The sequence below is a fragment of the Barbus barbus genome, assembly GCF_936440315.1.
Source record: "Barbus barbus genome assembly, chromosome: 27".
Taxonomy (NCBI): domain Eukaryota; kingdom Metazoa; phylum Chordata; class Actinopteri; order Cypriniformes; family Cyprinidae; genus Barbus; species Barbus barbus.
This window is the reverse complement of record NC_136755.1, coordinates 29,783,888-29,807,152: the sequence shown is the minus strand read 5'-3', so window position 1 is coordinate 29,807,152 and position 23,265 is coordinate 29,783,888. Positions and strand designations below refer to the sequence as shown.

At 35.5% G+C, this 23,265-nt stretch overlaps 2 protein-coding genes across 3 annotated transcripts in view; one reads left to right on the top strand and one right to left on the bottom strand.

The window, feature by feature from the left end:
* LOC306847560 (tRNA-dihydrouridine(47) synthase [NAD(P)(+)]-like) overlaps positions 1-23,265 on the bottom strand; it is a 356,345-nt gene that overhangs the window by 56,099 nt on the left and 276,981 nt on the right. The gene's annotated exons all lie outside the window — the stretch shown is intronic.
* LOC306847556 (A-kinase anchor protein 9-like) overlaps positions 1-23,265 on the top strand; it is a 124,143-nt gene that overhangs the window by 34,853 nt on the left and 66,025 nt on the right. The window contains exons 8-19 of the mRNA XM_079381545.1: positions 729-3,239; positions 4,448-4,534; positions 7,044-7,176; positions 8,865-9,045; positions 11,312-11,366; positions 14,284-14,373; positions 15,724-15,867; positions 17,923-18,213; positions 19,466-19,573; positions 20,092-20,195; positions 20,808-20,977; positions 22,558-22,775. Of these exons, the coding sequence (XP_079237671.1) occupies positions 729-3,239; positions 4,448-4,534; positions 7,044-7,176; positions 8,865-9,045; positions 11,312-11,366; positions 14,284-14,373; positions 15,724-15,867; positions 17,923-18,213; positions 19,466-19,573; positions 20,092-20,195; positions 20,808-20,977; positions 22,558-22,775 (4,092 nt within the window). The remainder of the gene's footprint in view (positions 1-728; positions 3,240-4,447; positions 4,535-7,043; positions 7,177-8,864; positions 9,046-11,311; positions 11,367-14,283; positions 14,374-15,723; positions 15,868-17,922; positions 18,214-19,465; positions 19,574-20,091; positions 20,196-20,807; positions 20,978-22,557; positions 22,776-23,265) is intronic.

The following is a 23,265-nucleotide window of genomic DNA, read 5'->3' as shown; positions in this document are numbered from 1 at the left end:
TGAGTGAATGATTCAATGACTCACTCATTAATACAGTGACTCGCTGCCACTTACCGGCCCTTTTAGTTTCTTATTGAGATTATCATTGCATATTTTAAAAATCATTTTATATTTATAATAATGACTTTAAATGATCTTTTGGGGGTGATTTCTCAGCCAAAACTGATGTGCAATTAATTTGCGATTAATTCGATTTCTCGGCACTAGGGCTGGGAAAATAAATCGATGCATCGCGAATCGAGAAATGAGTCGATTCTGAGCTTAGTTTTGAACAGCAGATGGCGCTGCATGCCTTAGAAACAGCTGTACTCTGCTCATTTCCAAGTCCTTACACACACTTGAACCTTAAATAATCATTCATAAAATTCCAAAAGGTTGAAGCGAATTACAAGGGTGTTCACCGTGGGCTGTTTACACATTAATCTCGCATCATAAAAGCAAGAGCCGAGGTGAAATTACATGACTCTTAAGCGCTCTCTTCAGCGCCCTTCTTGAGGATTTTGAGTGTGTGGTTAAAAATTAGAGAAGAGCGCCATCTGCTGTTAAAACATAAGTTCAGAATCGATTCCAGAGAGAATCGCGATGCATTCGGAAGATCGACCCACAAATCGATTTATCATTGCAGCCCTAGTCAGCACATTGTGCAATTAATTCAATTAAAAATTGCACTTGCTTGACCGCAATAAAAAGCTTGTTTAAACTAAAAATTCGCTGTTTTCTGTCATCAGGTCCGCACACAATCTGAAGAATCGTTTACTCAGAGTTTACGAGAAAAGGACTTACTGAATATCGAACATCAGCGTCTGATAACACCGCTTCAGGATCAGCTTCTGGCTTCCAAACAACAAGTGGAGGAAGCCAACAAACATCTCTCTGCGAAAACCCAAGAACTAGACAACTGCGAAAAAGAGCTCTCCGCGTCTAGACAGAAAGAGCGCATGTCATCCGGAGAAATCCTGCAGCTCATGAAAACTGTCGAGGACCTCCAGCAGCGCTGCCACCAAGGAGGCCAGTCGGAGAGCAACACGCTCCGGAGAATCGAGGACGACTGGAGCCAACGGATGGAGCAGCTGCGAGCCGAACTGGATGAAATGTATGGTCAGCAGATCACGCAGATGAAACAGGAGCTTCGCACACAACACGTGACGGAGGTGGAGCGAATCCGAGCGCAACACGGCTCGGAAACAGAGAAGATCGTCCAGCAGCATCAGTCAGAGCTGGAGAGGTTTAAAGCTCAGCTGTTCCAGAGCACCGGAGGCGTTAACGTGCTAAACGTTAAGGTCATCGAGCTCCAGCAGAAGCTGCAGGAGACGCAAGTGTTGCGCGAAAAGGCGGAGCAGGAGCTAACGCAGACGAGCGCTGAAAAACTCAGTCTGGCGCAGGAGGTGGAGCGTTTGCGCAAAGAGCTACAAAGAGCGGAAATGCAAAGCCCAGAGAAAATGCAACTTGCTATTAGCGACCTGCAGGCGCAGCTTGATTTAGCGCACAAAGCCAACGGTGAACTAGAAGCCAAGCATGAATCGGAAATCACCAACTATAAGATCAAACTCGAGATGCTGGAGCGGGAAAAAAACGCAGTGCTGGACCGCATGGCTGAATCGCAGGAGTCGGAGCTGGAACGTCTGCGAACGCAGCTCTTGTTTAGCCACGAGGAGGAGCTCTCCCGACTTCGCGATGACCTTCAGCGGGAAAGCCAGCTCAACGTGGAGAACTTGCGCGACGAGATGGGCGTGAGGCACCGCGAGGCTTTGGACAATTTTGAGGATAAGCTGCGGTCGGTGGAGAGCGAGAGAGCGGCGTTAGCTTCAGAGAGACTCTCGCTGCTTGAGGAGATCATTGCGTTGAAAAACGATCTGAATCGGGCGATGGAGAGCGAAGAGCTGGTTGCGCAACTGAAGGAGCTGCAAGCAGAAGTCGAGCGCTTGAGAGCGGAAAGCGAAGAAAAACAGTCGCATGCAACCGCGACTGAAGAGCTGCAGAAAATCAACCGCCTTTCCTCCGAGAACGAGCAAATGTGTGCGCGACTGAAAGACCTGCAGGATGAGATCGAAAAGCAGAGAAACACGTTCTCATTCGCTGAGAAGAACTTTGAGGTGAATTACCAGGAGCTGAAGGACGAGTACACGTGCCTGGTGAACGCTAAGCTACAGCTGGAGGAGCGCTTGCTTAGAGAAGCCATGGAGTACGAGACGAAGCTCAGAGATCTTCAGACGAGACATGAGGAGGTGGATGGGAAGACGGCGATGATGAAAGACACCACCGAGCTGATGGAGAAGCTGGAGACGGCTGAGAACGAGAAGAAGAGCTTGACGGAGCGCCTCTCGCTGATGGAAGTTGATGTAAAACGTCTTGAAGAGGAGCTCAAGAAGACGCTGATTGAAAAAGACACTTCTGAGATGATTCAGAAGCTGGAGACGGCTGAGAATGAGAAGAAGAGCTTGGCAGAGCAGCTCTCGCTGATGGAAACTGACGCAAAACAACTCAAAGAGGAGCTCAAGAAGACAGTGATGGAAAAAGACTCTACAGAACTGATGGAAAAACTGGAAATGGCTGAGAACGAGAAGAAGAGCTTGGCGGAGCAGCTCTTGATGATGGAAACAGACATGAAACGACTTGAGGAAGAGCTCAAGAAGACACCGATTGAAAAAGACACTACAGAACTGATGGAAAAACTGAAGACTGCTGAGAACGAGAAGAAGAGCTTGGCGGAGCAGCTCTCGATGATGCAAATGGATACAAAACGTCTTGAAGAGCTCAAGAAGACACCGATTGAAAAAGACACTACAGAACTAATGGAAAGGCTTGAGACGGCTGAGAACGAGAAGAAGAGATTGGCGGAGCAGCTCTTGATGATGGAAACAGACATGAAACGACTTGAAGAAGAGCTCAAGAAGACACCGATTGAAAAAGACACTACAGAACTGATGGAAAAACTGAAGACGGCTGATAACGAGAAGAAGAGCTTGGTAGAGCGACTCTCGCTGATGGAAGCAGAGATGGAGACGCTGAAGAGATGCAGAGATGAAGCGCTGGGGTCTGACCGCAGCGTCGCTGGTGGGCTGTGCTCTGTAGTGAAGCATCACGCACACATCTCGTCTTCACGGGAGGAACTGGATGCGCTTCGCTCGTCGACAGCAGCGCAGGAGAGGAGGGAGAGAGGGACGGCTGCGAGGACTTCACACACACACACAGCAGCGCACGAGGAGCAGCTATCAGCGTCTGACCGACTCCCGCCGCAGGTAAGAGCCGCCGCTGTTTGTTTTACATCCACTCTCGTGATGCAACAGTTGATCTGCGTTTATCTGCATTGCACTGCGTTCAAAATGCAGCAGCTGTGCTCGATTCGATGTAGATGCTTTTGAAAGCTTTCTCAGATGTGCAGCACTGCAGGTGAAAACTGTAGGAGGAATTGATGTGTGTTTCAACGAGAGATGATTTCGAATCGGCCAGAGTGCAGGGTGATGGAGGGGCGAGAGAGATTGTGGTATAAAAGAGAGAGAGAGAGACAGATGAGCTTTATTCTCCCGTTTGTGTGACACTCTTTGATCTCAGCAGCTCTGAAGGTAAATTTGTGAATATAGACGGCTTTAAAAGCCCATCATTTACACACCATTTATGGGTGAATCTCATGCAAACGGGTCACATTTCACCCCAAAATCAAAAGATTTTTTTGTGTGAGGAAAATCATGTGTATTTCTGTAGCATATTTAAAGCCCATTATGATTTTTTGTTTTTTGCATTTTTATATTATTTATTTTTATTATTATTTTTCATGACAATTAAGCACATTAAATATCATTATCATAGTAAGCCTGGATTATTTAATTAAATTTTTTATTTAATTTTATTCTTAAACAAATTCAAGTCAGTAATTAAATTATGCTGTTTAAAAAAAAATAATTTATTGGAAGCACAAATATTACCAGGATGTAGAAATAATTCACAATGTAGATAATCTAATTCTAATCCAATCATTTTCACATTACTGTTATGAGAGAGAGAGAGTATTTCATTTATTTTTTTAATGATGATATGGAAATTTAATTATGATGAAAATAATGTCACATGGCAACAAATCTTAATGGCGGAGTTACATTTATGAAGAAAAAACTATATTATTTATAGTGAAAAGTATAAATAAAATATAAATATTTTAATTGAAAACTTTTTTAAATATATTTATATATTTTTTTTTATATATGACCCAGACATGTTCTTTGCAGTTTTGTCACAGTTTTCTTACACTAATTGTAACTGGATAATTTTCCTCCGTCTCTCTGATCTTTAATTCTCAATTAAATGGGCTGATTTTATGAATTGACGTAATTTCCTCGGCTGTTCTTCAGTGCAGGTGAAGGTCCTGAACACTGAATAGCTGTTGATATGTAAATGTGTGTGTGGTTTAGTGCGAGTTTGATGGCTCTGTGTATGTGTTTGTGATCCGCAGGTGGAGACGGGAGACGCTCGGGCCGATGGAGACGCGGTCCGAGCCTCGTTCATGATGCAGCCGCGGGAAATGCATGGCGCCGATCATGTAAGTATCAAACTCTTGCTGTTCATCTTCAGCTTACAGCTGCAGCTCAGCAGTTTAGGAGGAAAAAAAACAGTTGTAGGATTTACTATATTTTAAACTATGGAACAGCTTCAGAACACTTGAAATATAGTGCATGAAAACTTTATGGTGCTTTATAATGTTTTTGTGCCTTTCGTGGGGCTCAACAATAACACAGAGTAGTATACGCACAATATCGGATTTGGATCGGTCTCGTCTGCCCGATACCCGATCCGCAGAAGATGACCGTATCGGAGCCGATACCGATCCTGAGTACCGGATCGATGCATCCCTAGTTTTAAGTGCGATTAGGTGAATTTGCGTTTTAGTGTTAGTGTAGCTCTGACATTTATCAGAAACCTGCTTTTAAACTATTGGTGGTGTCTCCTGCGCAGCAGATCTTTCTCTGTAATTGCTGCTCGATCTCCATCCTCCTGTGATGTCATTAAAATGCTTGGTTTCTGCCTGTTAACACATCAATCAGGACAGAGCTTGACCCTCTGCTCTTTGTGTCTCATATAAAAGAGCCTCACAGTCTCATGATGTGCTGAAGTGTGTGTGCGTCTGTGTGTGTGTCTGTGTGTGTATCTCTCTGTGTGTGTGTGTGTATCTCTCTGTGTGTGTGTGTGTGTGTATCTCTCTCTGTGTGTGTGTGTGTGTGTGTATCTCTGTGTGTGTGTGTGTGTGTGTGTGTGTGTGTGTATCTCTCTGTGTGTGTGTGTGTGTATCTCTCTGTGTGTGTGTGTGTATCTCTCTCTGTGTGTGTGTGTGTGTGTGTGTGTGTGTGTATCTCTCTGTGTGTGTGTGTGTGTGTATCTCTCTGTGTGTGTGTGTGAGTGTGTATCTCTCTGTGTGTGTGTGTGTGTGTGTATCTATCTCTCTCTCTGTGTGTGTGTGTGTGTGTATCTATCTCTCTCTCTGTGTGTGTGTGTGTGTGTATCTATCTCTCTCTCTGTGTGTGTGTGTGGCATCATATGAACACTTTTGTTAGATGTTTGTTTCAGATAAAGACTCACAAGACTTCCAGCCTGAAATCTCAGTGTTGTTTTAGTATCGAGATGCTGTTATAGTTTTTATTAATATTTTGAATTAGTTTAAATTTTTTAATTTTCAGTTTTCATTTTAGTTCTGTTTATTTTTTTTGTCAATTTTATATTTTTTTTGTTAATGTTTATATACTTTTTTTATTAATTTATTTCAGTTGTTTAAGTTAAACTAAACAAAAAGGAAAAATGTTGCCTTGGCAACTAGCTGAAATAAAATAACTTTGTTTTTGTATTTTATTTTATTTCTGTTGCTTAACGTAACGTTATTTATTTAATGTAACGTCCAAAAGTTTTTTTTGTTTTAGATTAGTATAATAAGCATTTATATTATTATTATTAGTTTTTGTTAGTTTAGATTAGTATAATAAACGTTTTTTATGGTTTTAGTTTAGTATAATAAGCAAATTAAATACGTTTTTTTTAAAAAGTACATTTTTATGGTTTAGTTATGATAAAGTTATGATATGGTTTAGTTTAATAAACTAAATAAATACATTTTAGTATAAATAACTAAAATTTGTATAGTTTTAGATTGGTATTATAAACTAAATACATTTTATTATAATTAACTAAATGAACTTTGATGGTTTTAGTTTAATTAAATAACATTAGTTTAATATTTAGTGGCTCCAAACAGATACTAATTGCAGAAATACTGACTATTTCCAAACGATCCTACTGTCTGGTCATTGGTCAGTCTATCAGAGAGTCCCGCCCCTAGTCTCACGCCATTGGTTGAGTCTGAAGTTGACATTTCAGGCCAATCAAACTAAATAAATAAACGTTTTAAAAGCATACAGTGTGTTTTCACTCTTCAGGAAGCAAAAATACCAGTTGATTTTTTTTGGATGAACCTTAAAACTATCTCATGGAAACAAATCTTAATGGTCCTAAAACAGGCTTAGTTGCTTTTATAAAATATTTAGTTTTATTAGATTTTTACATTTATGCATTTAGCAGACGCGTTTATCCAAAGCAACTTACATTGCATTCAAGTTACAGTTTTTATATTTTATCAGCCCTTGCTTTCCCTGGGAATCGAACCCATGACCTTGGCGTTGCTAGCACCATGCTCTACTATTCTAATTATGTTTCACATTAATGTAATGAGAGTAAGAGGATATTTAATTATCATAAAAATAATGTCTCCACAACAAATCATAATGGTCCAAAATCAGGCTTTGCTGCTTTTATTAAAAATATTGTATTTATTTATTTATACAATATAATCTATACATGTTCTTTGCAGTTTCGTGACAATTTTCTTGTTTTTCAGATCATTTTCCACCAACTCTCTGATCCTTTATCCTTAAATAACGGGCTAATTTTGTAACTGACCTTTGATTTGATATGATTTTGCATTGATTTGGAGCCTGTTTTTGATGATTGTCTGTGATGTGTTTTAGCCTGTAAACCCAGAGGAGTGTGTGTGTGTGCGTCTGCAGGAGGAGTGTCGTCTGCAGCTGGAGGCTCAGCGCATTAGTCTGTCTCAGATCCACGCCGCGCAGCTGGAGCTGCTCAGAGAGAGTCTGTCTGCGCAGACGCAGGAGATGAGGAGAGAGAACGGCCATCCCACAGGTCAGCAGTCACATCAAACGCTCTCTCAGATCTATTATTAAGAGATCCAGCAGCATGAAAGAGAGACTCCGTCTAACTGACGCTTACTCTGTGCTTGTACCCAGAGATTATTAGTGTCATGACTGCTAACACATGTGATGGTTAGAATTGAATGCGTTCCCAAAATGACTGGATTGAATTCCCAAAAGTTTAAAACTAAACTAAACTAAAAATAAACCGTGCTCAGTAATTTAACAACACATTCACATGTTCACAGTTCTCTGATGCTGTTTTACATGCAGCTAAAGAAGAAAGTTTTTTTAATTATTATTGTTTTTTATTTAAAATAATTTATTTTAATTGAACATTTTTATGATTTAATTAATTATTAGTTATTAAACAACTTTGGGGTAACTTGGTTGTTTTACATAATGAAATTTTAATATATATATATTTATTTATTTTTAACGAAATGTCAATACATTTTCTTTTTTCTTTAATATTTAAAAAAAATCTGGATAATCCAGTGAATTAAATACTGAAATGAGTGCTAATTTACTTTATTATTGTTTGTGTTTTAATTTTGATGGCTGTTTTTATTTAAAATGTATGATTTAATAGTAAGTAATAGTATCTTTATTTAATAGTAAACATATTTTTTGTTGTAAATCCAGTGAATTAAATTCTTCAGAAATGAAAACTAATGTCTGATTATTTTCTCTTTTTATTTGGATCTCAATTTCCTCAAATTAAAAGACAATTATTTTAATTGAATATCTTCTTACTTATTTTTTTTTTAAATCAACTCACAAATCCCATTTTTGTGAAATCCTGTTATAGATCTTTTTATCTGTTTTATCTGTTTTCTCTTTTTAATTGGATCTCGATTGCTTTAAAGAGTTTTGATTTTAATGATTTATTTTAATAAAACATTTTTTAGAAGTTAATTAATGATTAGTTTTTTATCAGCTCACAAACCCTATTTTGGGAAACCCTGTTAATATAAATCATTATAAATTTCTCTGTTTTCTCTCTTTATTTGGATCTGGATGGTCTCAAATCAAAATATCAAATGAATTAATCCGTGTGAATCAGATTCATTATATGTGACCCTGGAGCACAGAAATTATCAATTTTTCTTTTAGGCCATAAATCATTAGGATATTAAGTAAAGATCATGTTTCATGAAGATATTTTGTAAATTTCCTACCATAAATAATCAACTTCATTTTTGATTAGTAATATGCATTGCTGTGAACTTCATTTGAACAACTTTAAAGGTGATTTTCTCAATATTTAGATTTTTTTGCTCCCTCAGATTCCAGATTTTCAAATATTGTCCTATCCTAACAAACCATACATCAATGGAAAGATTATTTATTCAGCTTTCAGATGATGTATAAATCTCAATTTCACAAAATCGACCCTTCTGACTGGTTTTGTGGTCCAGGGTCACATATAGCAGAATATATACAGTGCCCTCCATAAGTATTGGGACAGTAAAGACAAAATTGCTCTGTTGGCTGTGGAGTCAAGACATTTACAAATATGATTACAAGATGAATATGAGACAAAACTACAGAATGCCACATTTTACTGTTGGGATGTCTGTGATGTTTTATGTCGATCCCAGAGTCTCTTTTACTGCAGTGTGAAGCCTGTAAACGGTGAGAGGATGTGTTCCTGACGTGTTTCTCCTGTTCCTGCAGAGCTGAAGGCAGAGTTTGAGGAGTGTTTGGAGCGTCTGGAGGAGAGACAGCGGCAGGAGATCGAGCGGCTGAAGAGCTACTATCAGCAACAGATGGAGGAGACGCAGGAGCGCTTCACAGCCGAGATCCTCCTGCTGCAGAGCAGAATCCAGGAGCTCACAGGAGCCGGAGAGATCTTCAGGTCTAACATCACATCTAACATCACACCACATAGAAACCAGTGCTTCTGCTTCATTCATTTGTGTCCCTGCCAGCTACACCACTGGCCATAAATTTGGAATAATTACAATTTTAATGTTTTCTGATTGATTTTGAGTCTCTTCTGCTCACCTAGGCTACATTTATTTATTAAAAATACAGTAAAAACAGTTAAATATTTTGCAAAATGATAATCAGTAAATCAGTATATTATAATGATTTCTGAAGATCATGTGACACTGAAGCCTGGAGTAATGATGCTGAAAATACAGCTTTGATCACAGAAATAAATTACAGCTTAACACATTTTCACATAGAAAACAGTTATTTTACATCATAATAATATTTCACTATTTTTACAGTATGTTTGATCAAATACAGTTAAACTAAAAATTATTCAGACACCAGATATAATTTTTGATATTTTTTTACTAGTGGGTGCAGGACACTATAGTTAATTTCTGTAAGTGAGGAGAGCAAAATAAAGTAAACCGTGACACATTATACCAAAAAAATTCTTCATACAGTGGACTTCCAGTAAAATTGGGATCAAAAATGATTCTGACGCTTTGAGCTGAGCATGTCTTGCTGAAGTGTTTTTCTTTAATTGCTAATAAGTGTGTGTGTGTGTGTGTGTGTGTGTGAGAGAGAGAGTGTGTATGAGAGAGGGTCTCTTCTCTTTAAATATTAAACCTCACTAGAGCTTTGTCTCACAGACATCAGGCTTTTCTCATCGGCCTGTGAAACAATCATGAGCGCCGATGCATGTGTTTCTGAAGCACTTCATTAATGATAGATGCGTTTAAAGCCCAGAGATGTCAAACTCTCACACATCTCAGATAAAAGTGCTCCTATGAGAGAATCCAGCTGCATTTTCTGTGATCAGGACTAATGGCTGGAGCTGTGCTGCCCCCTAATGGAACTCATCACATCTCACCAAACACAGCGTATTCATGCTAAAATATCTCTTTTTCTTTACTTCTCTGCAGTTTTGTCTGCATTTAGTTTCTGTACTTCTTTAGCTTTCTCTTGAAAGTTGTGCTTTAATCTTTTTGACTCATTATCAAAGACAATATTCAAAGGGATTTAAACATGTATTTATTTTTCAGGGTTTTTGCTCTTTTTAACCAATGAATTTACACGACACTTCCAGTTGTTTGTGATTTACTGCGCTAAAATGTTTTACTCTCAATTTTTACCATTTTACTGTTTCCACTTTTTAAAGTATTATAAATATGTTTTAAAATATTTTTTAGAGCTGGCATCACTAGAAAAATATATATTCGTGCAAAGTATACAGAACGTCTGTGTTTGAAAGATTTGATTAATTTCCATAATATTTTATAATCGTAATATAATCACATTTTTAAATGAGGCTTCCTTGTATATCCTGGTTTTCCAAGACCATGTGAATCCAAAGACAAAATCAGTTGTTGAGGGGGTGCATTAAAAATATATCTTTTATATCAGTTTTCGCTGTTTTAGCTCATTTAAAGTTAGTTTTGTCTTATTTTCAATCCTTTGGAGTCACATTGAGGTCTTCTGGTTGAGAAACACTGATCTGAGTGAGTAAATGTAAGTATCTAAGATCCAATAAATAATGTGTCAAATCTCTCAAAACCTGTGGAGAATATGTAGTTTTTATTTTATATCCCTCCACAAAATAAGAAGTGATACTTATAGAAAATGAAGCCTGTTTTAGGATCATCAAAGGTTTAGTTCATCCAAAAATGAGTACTCTGTAGTCATTTACTCAACCTAAGGTTGTTTCAAACCTGTATGACTTTCTTCAGTGGAACGTAAAAGAAGATATTTTGAAAAATGTCTTAAAAAAAAAATGTCTAAAATGCAACTATGTGGGATCTAATGTTCTTCAAAAGATTTGTTGCATTATTTGAAAATTTCACTCCCCCAAATTCTCATCATGTGTGCAGAAATCACTTTCTTTATGCAAAATATTATTTTTTTTATTTTTATTTTTTATCACTACTTATTGGTTTGGTATATTATTTGTTATTATTTTTTCACATTTTTTATATATTATTCTATATAATATTTAACATCATATTTTTAATATAATTTAATACTTTTATTTTTTATTTTGAAATTATATTCATTTTAATTTTATTTAATAGTTTTTTGTTTATTTAATGAATTGAATAAATTTTTAGTTCACTAAGCGCAGTGTTGTGGTGTATGAGCTCAGAGGTGACGCGTGACGTTGACTCTGTATGTGTTTGTTTTCCCAGCATGCCGAGCGTCTGTCCTCTGCTGACGAGAGACGAGCGCTGTGAACGTCTTCAGGTCAGTCTCACCTCAGTGTTTCTCTCAGATCTTGTGATTTTTCTGGTGCTTTCGTAGCGCTGCTGTGTGTTTAGCGGCCCGCGGCTGAGTGCTGCCCCATATCTCACACACAAACCCTGCTCACGCATGAGTGACCGTCTCCATCTCTGTGTGCTTCTTTCACACACTCACTCGCTCTTACATGTTACAAATAAAGTAATAAAATAATGTTTTATTAATGAACAATATCAATTTCCCTGCTTATGTGAACTGCAGTTTTAATGATTTTTGTTATACTTTTTTAGAAAAGCAAATTAATTGAATTATAACACACTTTTTTATAATTTATATAAATTCATATTTTTCTTCTAAAAGGCATAATTTCTACTTCTAAATTTAATTTGGATTATCTTGTTAAATCTAATATCAATGAAATTTAAATATATATTTTTAATGATATATTTTTTATATTTTAGCTTTCATAGTGAAAGTGTATTTTACAGTAGACTTACATTATCTCACAGAAGTGAGTACACCCCTCATACTTTTGTAAATATGTTATTATATCTTTTGATGTAACAACACTGAAGAAATGTCACTTTGCTACAGTGTAAAGTAGTGAGTGTTCAGCTTGTATAACAGTGTAAATTTACTGTCCCCTCAAAATAACTCAACACACAGCCATTAATGTCTAAACTGCTGGCCACAAAAGTGAGTACACCCCTAAGTGAAAATGCATCAAATTGGTCTGCATGGCTGTCGTCCCAGAAGGAAGCCTCTTCTAAAGATGATGCACAAGAAAGCCCGCAAACAGTTTGCTGAAGACAAGCAGACTAAGGACATGGATTACTGGAACCATGTCCTGTGGTCTGATGAGACCAAGATAAAACTTATTTGGTTCAGATGGGGTCAAGCGTGTGTGGCGGGAACCAGGTGAGGAGTACAAAGACAAGTGTGTCTTGCCTACAGTCAAGAATGGTGGTGGGAGTGTCATGGTCTGGGGCTGCATGAGTGCTGCCGGCGCTGGGGAGCTATAGTTCATTGAGGGAACCATGAATGCCAACATGTACTGTGACATACTGAAGCAGAGACTGGGCCGCAGGGCAGTTTTCCAACATGATAACGACCCCAAACACACCTCCAAGACGACCACTGCCTTGCTAAAGAAGCTGAGGGTGAAGGTGATGGACTGGCCAAGCATGTCTCCAGACCTAAACCCTATTGAGCATCTGTGGGGCATCCTCAAACAGAAGGTGGAGGAGCGCAAGGTCTCTAACATCCACCAGCTCCGTGATGTCATCATGGAGGAGTGGAAGAGGACTCCAGTGGCAATCTGTGAAGCTCTGGTGAACTCCATGCCCAAGAGAGTTAAGGCAGTGCTGGAAAATAATGGTGGCCACACAAAATATTGACACTTTGGGCCCAATTTGGACATTTTCACTTAGGGGTGTACTCACTTTTGTGGCCAGTGGTTTAGACATTAATGGCTGTGTGTTGAGTTATTTTGAGGGGACAGCACATGTACACTGTTACACAAGCTGTACACTCACTACTTTACATTGTAGCAAAGTGTCATTTCTTCAGTGTTGTCACATGAAAAGATATAATAACATATTTACAAAAATGTGAGGTGTGTACTCACTTCTGTGAGATACTGTACATCTGCAGTATTATGTTTATTTTCATAATTAAATGTGTATATACATTTTTATACACACACACACACATGAATTTACATATTACTAATTCTAAAAAGCTTCATAGTATTTCATAGTGAAACTGATTATTGAATTGTTAATTCTAATATAAACTCGGATATAAAGCTAATTTAAAGAGTTTTACAGTAAAGTAACATGTACAGTATTATCTGATTCAGTATCATGTTTTCACTGTAAATTATAAAATATTTTTTTCTAAAAAGCAAATTATTTTATGATTATTGGCTTTTAAAATCTAATATAAAGTAAATTTAATTATATATTTAAAATTGTATTTTTGTTTTGTTCATTCATTCATTATGTATTATATATTATATAATATAGTAACATTGTTATAATATATATATATATATATATATATAAGATATTATATATAATAAATAAATGTTTACTGTAGGTTATTTAGTCTATTTTTTACATTAAATATTACTTTCTTTTAGTGCTGTCAAACGATTAATCGTGATTAATCACATCCAAAATAAAAGTTTTTGTATACATAATATATGTGTGTGTGTACTGTGTATATTTATTGTGTATATATAAATACACACATGTATTTATATATTTAAGAAAAATGTTACACTTATATATTAATATATTTATATATTATGTAATTTATATGAATATAAATATATGCACAAATACATGTAAATGTTTTCAACATATATGCTATATGTGTGTGTCTTTATTGATACATAATAAATATGCACAGTACACATATATTATGTAAACAAACTTATTTTGGATGCGATTAATCACGATTAATTATTTGACAGCACTACTTTCAGTTTAAGTTAAGACACAAATAAAAGAAGAAACGAAGAGAAAAGACTTAATGATAAAAAGAGAGAGATAGAAAGAGAAGAAATAAAAGCATCAATTCTGCATTGAGGGAATGGAAAAGAGCGATGAAGGAGACAAACAGAGGGACGTTTGAATATATATTTAAATAGAGGTTACAAAATCTGGATCTTATTTTACCGACGGAACGAGATTCAGAGAGAAATCGAGGGTCTGATTACAGCCTCACTGAGATCAGAGAGTGTGTGTGTCCACGAGAAAGAGCTCTTTCACACACACACACACACACACACACACACACTCTCTCTCTCTCTCTCTCTCTCTCTCTCTCTCTCTCTCTCTCTCTCTCGACTCCTCCTCCTCCTCCTCCTCTCTGTCCTCTGTGTCTCCGGCTCATCTCGCTGCTGTTTCTGTCTCAGGATGAAGATGAGGATGAGGAGGAGAGACTGAGAGACTCGTCTCTTCCGGAGGATCCTCATCTCAGACGCCTGGAGGAGGAGATCGCCAAGGTGCTTAACACTGTCTCATGGCTCTATGTTACATGTTTGGTTTACTGTGTGAGGTTTGCATGATAGTTTTATGAGGAATGCTGTTGGGAATTTTGCACATTCTCGGCTAATGATGCACTGAAATTATATTTCTAATTATTATTATTATTATTATTATTATTTTAAACAAAAGTTTTCATTTAGCCCAAAAACCATAACCAAAAATGTTTTTCAAATATTAGTTTTTTTTATTTTAGTAAAAAACCTTAGTGGAGTTTCTATAGTTTAATGAGGAATGTTGTTGGTTATTCTCAGCTGATGATGCGCTGAAATTTATTTTTTAAATAATATTTACCTGAAAACTGAAACCAAAATCGTAAATAACATTATTTAAATATTGCATGCTTTTTTTCCCTTAATTTAGAAAAACCTGTGTGTAGTTTCTATGGTAGTTTTATGAGAAAGTTTGTTGGAAATTTAGCTTATTCTAGGGTAGTGATGCACTGAAATATATTTTTTACCAAAACCAAAGTTAGAATTTTCATGTTGCCGAAAAACTAAAACCAAAAATAATGTTTTATATATATATATATATATGTATGTGTTTGTTTGTTTGTTTGTTTATAGTTTAAAAAAAAACGAAGTATGTCTGGTATATATATATATATATATATATATATATATATATATATATGTATATGTGTATGTATGTATCAAATTGCACACAAAATGTTTAATATTTGTTTTTTAATTCAAATATTAAACTGCACATAAATCAGTCTTTACATTAACTATTTAATGATTTACTGATAATTTGTTGTTGAAATATAAATCCGTCATGAAAACCAATTTTTATTAGTCTCCGTAAATGTTTATAAGACATCACTAAAAGATTAGGTAAAAATACTATATGTAATAGTTCATATATTGATCAAAACAATCCTTTTTCTAACTGACTATCAAGTTTATACGAATTGAATGTCTTTCCTGAAGTTTATTTATTTATTTATTTATTTATTTAGTCATTTAGCAGACGCTTTTATGCAAAGCGACTTACAATTGAGGACATAAGAAGTTACGTGACATTATTATTCACAGTCTGTTTTACTGATGTATTTCTGCGGTTGAAACACTGATTGATCGATTCTATGATTCATGATTGATTTCAGTAGGTAGTTCTGTATCCTTCAACACCTTGATGTTCATTCATGTTTATTTGGTGCTCTAGCTAGTAGTAAAGAGGAAGCGTTGAGATTAATAGCGTCAGCATTTTAAACTGTGTCTTGAATCGATGGCTTCACGAGTTTGACTTGGTGAATATCTGCCGTTATGAATATGAAACGGTTTATGTTTTTGTTTTTGCTGCCTCAGGTGATCGTGCAGATGTCGGTTGAGTTCGCCCAGCAGACCGAACAGGCCCGGATCAGCAAACAGGCCCGCGAGACCAGCACCGGCATACAGACGGACAGCAGCGAGGATGAGGAGCACCGACTGAACTCTGAGAGCCTGATGAAGGTGAGATCACGTGTGCCACACGTTAAAGGGAGAGCTTACCCAAAAATGTAAATTCTGTCATTAATTACTCACCTTCATGTTGTTTCAAACCCATAAGACCTTCGTTCATCTTCAGAACTTTGAGAGTTCTCTGACCCTCCATAGACAGCAAGGATCCTGACACGATCAAGGCACAGAAACGTAGAAAGGAGATCGTTAAGATGACATCAGGGGTTCAGCTGTATTTTATGAAGCTATGAGAATACTGTTTGTGCACAAAGAACAAAAAATAACTTTATTCAACAATTGGTCTCCTCTGTCACCCTATAGCGCCATTTTGGAGAGTATCACATACGTAAACAAAGTATGCAACGCATGTACGCGGATACGCTGGTTACGTTCAGGTCAGGATCCTTGCTGTCTATGAAGGGTCAGAGAGCTCTCAGAATTCAATTAATTTGTGTTCTGAAGATGAAGGAAGGTCTTTTGGGTTTGGAACGACACGAGGGTCAGTAATTAATGACAGAATTTTAATTTTGGGGTGAACTAATCCTTTAACACCAGTAAACGCTGGGACAGTTCAGATTCCTCAACACTGTGCTTCAAGAGTTCAGCTTTTATTATCAATTTTAATTCTTATTAGGATTTAGAATTTGGTCATCGGTGAAATTTATGAATATATGAGCTATGAATATATGAAATTTATGAATATATGAGTCTCAGATTCATTCTGCAGCTCGAACTAGAAGACGAACCGTGTGTGTGGATGATCTGTAGCATGAGTGTCATTTTGTAGCATTGAAGCCCTTCAGCTCACATTTACTGCATGAAAAAGCACACACACACACACTGCTTTTAGCTCCAGTGTTTTTGACGAGATGGGAATGAGCACGTTATTTAACTGATTAAAAACTCCTGTCAGATTCATTCTGATCTTTAAAAAAGATCAAATGTATGAATCTTCAGTGTGTTTATTCTGGCAAAGTGAAATCAGTCATCAAAACATTAAAGGAATGGTTCACCTTAGGGTTATTATAGTTTACTTAAAGTAATACTTACATAAAAAAAATACTTGACATAACTTGTGCTGTCAAATGATTAATCCCATCCAAAATAAAGGTTTTTGTTTACATAATATATATTTACTGTGTATATTTATTATGTATATATAAATACACACACATACAGTATATATTTTGAAAATGTTTACATGTATTTACATGTATATATTCATATTCTTATATTTTATATTATATATAAATATATTTAATATAAACAATATTTTTCTTAAATATATACATGCATGTGTTTGTATTTATATATACATAATAAATATACACAGCACACACACATATTTTATTTTGGATGCAATTAATTACGTTTAATCATTTGACAGAACTAATAAAAACAAAACATTAACTGAACTAAATTATTTCAGTTGATGAAATAACTGAATGTAATGTAATACAATATGAATAAATATTATATAAATATTGTACTAATATAAATATTATGCACTTTAAATAATTATATACTAACATAAATATTATACTAATTTTATTTAAGCTAGTTTCCAAGGCAACATTTCTCTTTTTCATTTAGTTAACCTGCTGTATCGAAATAACTAAAAATAAAATAAACATTTATAAAAATGACAAAAACAAAATTAATAAAATTTTAAAATAAAAAATCAGGAAATATAAAAATGATAATATCTCAGTGATACTAAAATAATGCAGATTTACCCAAACAAGTCTATATTAGTGTCCACACCAACTGTTTATTTAGTTTATTCTGCAGTTTTGTTGTCTAGTGCTTTAAATGCTGGAGCTGTTTAGAGTCAGGTGGATTCTGATTGGCTGTTGGTGTCAGCTGGAGAAAATCGTTCCTCTGTGTCGTTATCATTAGAGTTGCGGTGTGGGCTCTCTGTTCTCATAGAGATGCAGTTATTAGAGTATTGTTATAGTCATCGTTCATGTGTGTGTGATTGGACCGTCAGCTCTGATGCTGCATGAAACCATGAGCCCATAATCAGCTGCTGACGTCTGATGATTGAGTTTAACACTGACTCCACAGTCTCCTGAAGAAGAGCAGACCTTCATCACTGAACACAGAACACAAGAGGAGGAGGATGAAGAGTTCAGAGAAGAGAGAGAAATCTCTGCAGAGGCGTTCAGTAGTGATGGAGATAACACAGTTGAGGAAGAACAGGAAGACACAGAGATCCCAGCCGATGATGATGATGATGATGAAGAGGACTTGTGCTCTGAGCTGAGATCGTCACACACTCTTCAGCTGGAGGCGTATCAGGAGCAGAACACACTCCTGACGGCTCAGACACACACACTCAGCCAGCAGCTCCTGCAGGTGCGCACCTCTTCCTGTGGAAGCACTTCCTGTTCCTGTCTCTCTCTCTCGCACGCTTGGACCGTTCGTTTCCACACTCTTATGAAAGTCAACATGAAATAGAAGTTTCTTAATGTCTAAATGTGACTTGCTTCACTTCTGAAAGGACATTTCTTCTGACGTCACCTGGGCTGTTGAGTGTTAACCAGCAGTCAAACAGCTAGTTAGTCATTGTTTAGGTCAGGAATTCCCAAACTCAGAAGCCTCCCTGCAATTTTAAGTTAACATTTCAATTATTTAACAACACGTTTATTTGTATGTAAATGCCTATATGTAAATATTGAATGTTTTTAGTGTTTTATTTTGATTATTATTTTTAAATTATTGTAATTTGACATTTTCATGATTTGATTAATTTTTTGTAATTTTTAATTTGGAGTAGTCTTAATTTTAAAGTGATTTATTTATTTTAATTCAACATTTTTATTATTTATTATTTTTTTAAGGTTTTTTATTTATTTTATTTTAAAGTTATTTCTTTTAATTTTATATTTTGATGGTTAAATTAACTTTTAATAACGGTTTTATTTTGTTTTTATTTTAAAATGTGAAATGTGTATTTGAGTAAATAAATAAAATTTTCTTATTCATGAGTGTAAATTATTTTAATTTTACATTTGTATTATTTAATTAATTATTGGTTAGCTTTATTTAGATTGTTTTTATTTTTAAATTATGTATTTAAATATTTAGTTTTTTTTAATCATTTAATTAATTTTTAGCTTTTCATCAGCTCACAAACCCCAGTTTAGACTACAGTTAGTGCTGTAATTTAATGCTTGTTAATGTTAATATTGACTTATAAGTCAGCATGAAACCACATTCCCAGCATATTTAACTTCTGTAACGTGAGAGATTTCCTAAATCAAACAAGATGATCAGGCATAAATAAAGAGCCGGACTTTATCCGTCAGGATTGAACTGGATCATGAAATGTTATATAATTGGTTTTATAGAAATGGTTTTGATTTCATGTTGACTTCATAAGGAACGGAGCCTGACAGGAGTGACGCTCTGCTCAACATGAAGTTTTTCTCTGTATCCGTTCATGAGTTTCATCACTGTTTCTCTGCGGTTCTTCAGATGCAATGTCCTCTGCATGGCGTTACTCTCTCTCTCTGTGTGTGTGTGTGTGTGTGTGATTTCACTGGTTTCGCTCTGCAGCTGCGTGTGTTTTTGGTGCTGATTGTACATCTGTGTGTGTTTGACGCAGACGGGGCTGGAGCTGCAGCGGATGAAGGAGAGAGAAGACCAGACCGAGAGACGGGGAGATGAACACCTGCTTCCCAGCATGCAAAGCTGCAGCACACAGACAGAGCAGGTAATAATAATAATTATTATAATAATTTGTTACATTTATATAACGTTTTTCTGGGTACTCAAAGCGCTTTACATAGAAGGGGGGGAATCTCCTCAACCACCACCACAATACAGTTTCACTCCTCCCTTCATTTAAAAAGAGCTCATCCACGGTTTCACAGTCACTCAAGAGATCTGTCGTTAAAAAAATAAGAAATTATTATATAAATATTAATAAATATGGAAATTAATATGTATACAAACCTTAATAAATATAAACATTTATAAATATGTAAATATAAATAAATATACCCATGTTTACATGCTTTCCTCTGCTCCACCTGCACTTCCTCCTCTGTGTCAGAAGGTGGCGCTCTGATCTCAGGTGCAGCCGTTGCTATGGCAGCACAGTAGAGGCTGTTCTGGTGTTGTGCTGAATTTGACTGTTTGACTGCGCTCAGTTTGACAAACACAGCAGACTGTGATGAAATGACGGGCTTCTTGTCTGCTATTTCTTTCCTGCCTGTTCATAAACTCCAGACGAGAGAGGAAGAGGAGGAGGAGGAGGTGACGAAGGGCAGAGGTCAGGGAAGAGCCCTGACATCGGACCCAGAGCTCTCGTCTGATGTTGTCACCACAGAGAGGTGAGCGGGAATTATTAGATTTCATTGGGCTCAAACAAAAAGTTACGTAAAGTCAGTAGAACGGATGGATGGATGGATAGATTAAAGATTTATTAAACTTTTAGTTTTATTGTTTCTATTTTTACATTTTTTTTAATTTAATTTGCCATTTTTGATTTAATTATTTTTCTAGTTAAATTTTTTTTATATTTATTTGAATTTATATTTTTATAATTAAATTTTAAATTTAGTAAGTTTAATTTTGATTTGCTTTTATTAAAAAAAATATTTATTTACTTATACTTATTTTACTATTAATTTAAAAAAAAAATTTTTTTCAAAAAATTCAATTTTTTTTAATTTAATAATACTTTGTAACTGTTTAAAAAAAAAAATATTAAATTTTTAGTTAAGTTTCATATTAATCAGTTTTTATTTTGAAAGTATTTATTTATTTTTAATTTAAAATGTTTGATTTAGTAAGATTTAGTAAGTGTTATTTTGATAAAAAAAATTAAATTTAGCATTTTTATGATTTAATTAATATTTTTGCTTTTTATAAACTCATGAAGCCCAGTTTTGGAAACCCTGTTCTCAGCGGTCAGTAAGCGGTGTGTTTGTCCTCTCTCGCAGGGATGTGCTGCGTAAGGCGAACACTCATCTGCGTCTGGTGCTGAACGAGGTACTGAAGACGACGGCGGCGGCGGAGGAGACCATCGGTCGTCATGTGGAGGGGATCCTGGAGGCGTCCAGTAAGGGTCATCTGAGATCGTTCTGGCAGAAGGAGACTGTGAAAGCATCAGGTCAGACACATATTAACACACACTACTCTATAACATCTCTGATTTGGGTTTGATTTCATCTGAAATCATCAGCTTCATAATTTCCTGAACAACGACGTCCTGTCGCATTAATAAAAGTTAGTCACACTTTATGTCAGCAATCAGAAGTGCTTGTGTTCAGCTGAAGTGTTGTGATGAGTTAATAACAGATGACGGGACGGTTTAATTGATGAGCAGGAACCAGTGAAGCCGCATCAGATCCTGTCGGTCTTGTTTGTCCTTTTCTGTTGACTCATTGTCTTTGCACGGAGGTGTTTTGTGTACTGTGGAGGTGAGGTCATGTGACCTGCGTATGGGTGTGTTCACTGATGCCAAACAGTGTTTTAGCTGAGACGCTATTATAGTTTTTACTAATATTAAAAATTTAGTTTTCATTTTATTTTATATTAATGATATTTATTATGATTTATTTTCATTTTAGTTAGTTTTAGTAATTTAGTTGTGTTTTTAGTGTCATTGAGGTACTATTATAGTTTTTATTTTATTATTTATTTATTTATAAATATTATTATTTTTTGTAATTTTAGTTAAAGTTTTAGTAACTTTGTGTTTTAGTGATATTGAGGTAATATAATTTTTATTAATATGTTGAATTGGTTTTTATTTATTATATTTTATTATTTATAAATAATATTTAGTATTAGTTTTTGTAATTTTAGTAATTTTGTTGTGCGTTTTAGTGTCATTGGGGTACTATTATAGTTTTTTTATTATACTTTATTATTTAAAAATAATATTTATTATTTATTGTAATTTTAGTAAAAAATTGAGTAGTTTTGTGTTTTTAGTGTCATTGAGTTACTATTTTTATTAATATTTTGAGTTGGTTTTTATTTGATTTTATTATTTATTATTTATAAATAATATTTATTCTATTTTTATTTTATTTTAGTAATTTAGTTGTGTGTTTGTAGTGTCATTGAGGTACTATTATAGTTTTTTTATTATTTTGAATCAGTTTTTATTAACTTTATTTATAAATATTTATTATAAATTTTTGTAATTTTATCAAAGTTTTAATAATATTGTTGTGTGTTTTTGTAATGTTTAGTAGCTTTTGTTTTTTAACATATGTAAAAGTATATTTCAAGTAACAAAAATGTTTTTTTTTTTTTTTTATGGTTCTAGTTTCTGGTTTAATTGTAGTGTAATATAACAACCATAATAACTATAATAACCCTGATATGGAATATGCAGTATCACGCCCTAGATGTCTCATATGTTGTGATGGACTCAGGTTGAATATGAGACGGACACTCCTGTAACTCAACACCCAAAACACACAAAAGACCCTGAGCGAAACCACGTCTGTATTGTGAGAGATCATCTGAGCGACTCATTCATGTCTCCTTTATGCCTTTGTGATTTCATCCATTCGTCTGTAGTTCATTAAATCTTAATCTGTTATATCTCTGTCCTGTTATTTTCAAAAATATCAAATTCTGGACTGTGTTAAAGCTTTATAATGTTATAATGTAAATGATAAGAATAAGCAGAGGAGCTTGTGTTGATGTGGCTCATCTCTTGTGTCCCGCACACAGATGCGTCCTCTGAGAGTTTCCTCAGCAGAGACACGACTGCTGATGACGGCAGCCTGTTTCCAGCCGAGACCGAGAGCGATGAAGGGCTGGAGCTGTCGCTGAAGATCCAGGAGGCGGAGCTCCCACCGGAGAGGGAGGAGTTACTGATGAGCATCAGCACACGACTGCAGAGCGCCGTGGAGAAGCTGCTCATCGCCATCACTGAGACCAGCACTCAGGTACAAAACAGTTCAGAAACACAAACCTGTGGGGTTCTGGTCATCAGGGGCGCATTAGTGCAAGCACAGACATTTATAATCTTACAGAAGATTTCAAATAAAAGCTGTTCTTTTGAACTTTCTATTCATCTGTGAATCCTGAAAAAGAAATGCATCACAGTTTCCACAAAAATATTGTGAAGCACAACTGTGTTCAACATTGATAATAATCAGAAATGTTTGTTGAGCAGTAAATCAGTATATTATTATGATTTCTGAAGATCATGTGACACTGAAGACTGGAGTAATGATGCTGAAAATACAGCTTTGATCACAGAAATAAATTACAGTTTAACACATATTCACACAGAAAACAGCTGTTTTACATTCTAATAATATTTCATTATTTTTACTGTATTTTTGATCAAATAAATGCAGGCTTGAACAGAAGAGACTTTTCAGAAACATTAAAATCTTACCGACTCCAAACTTTAGAATGATAGTGTATGCA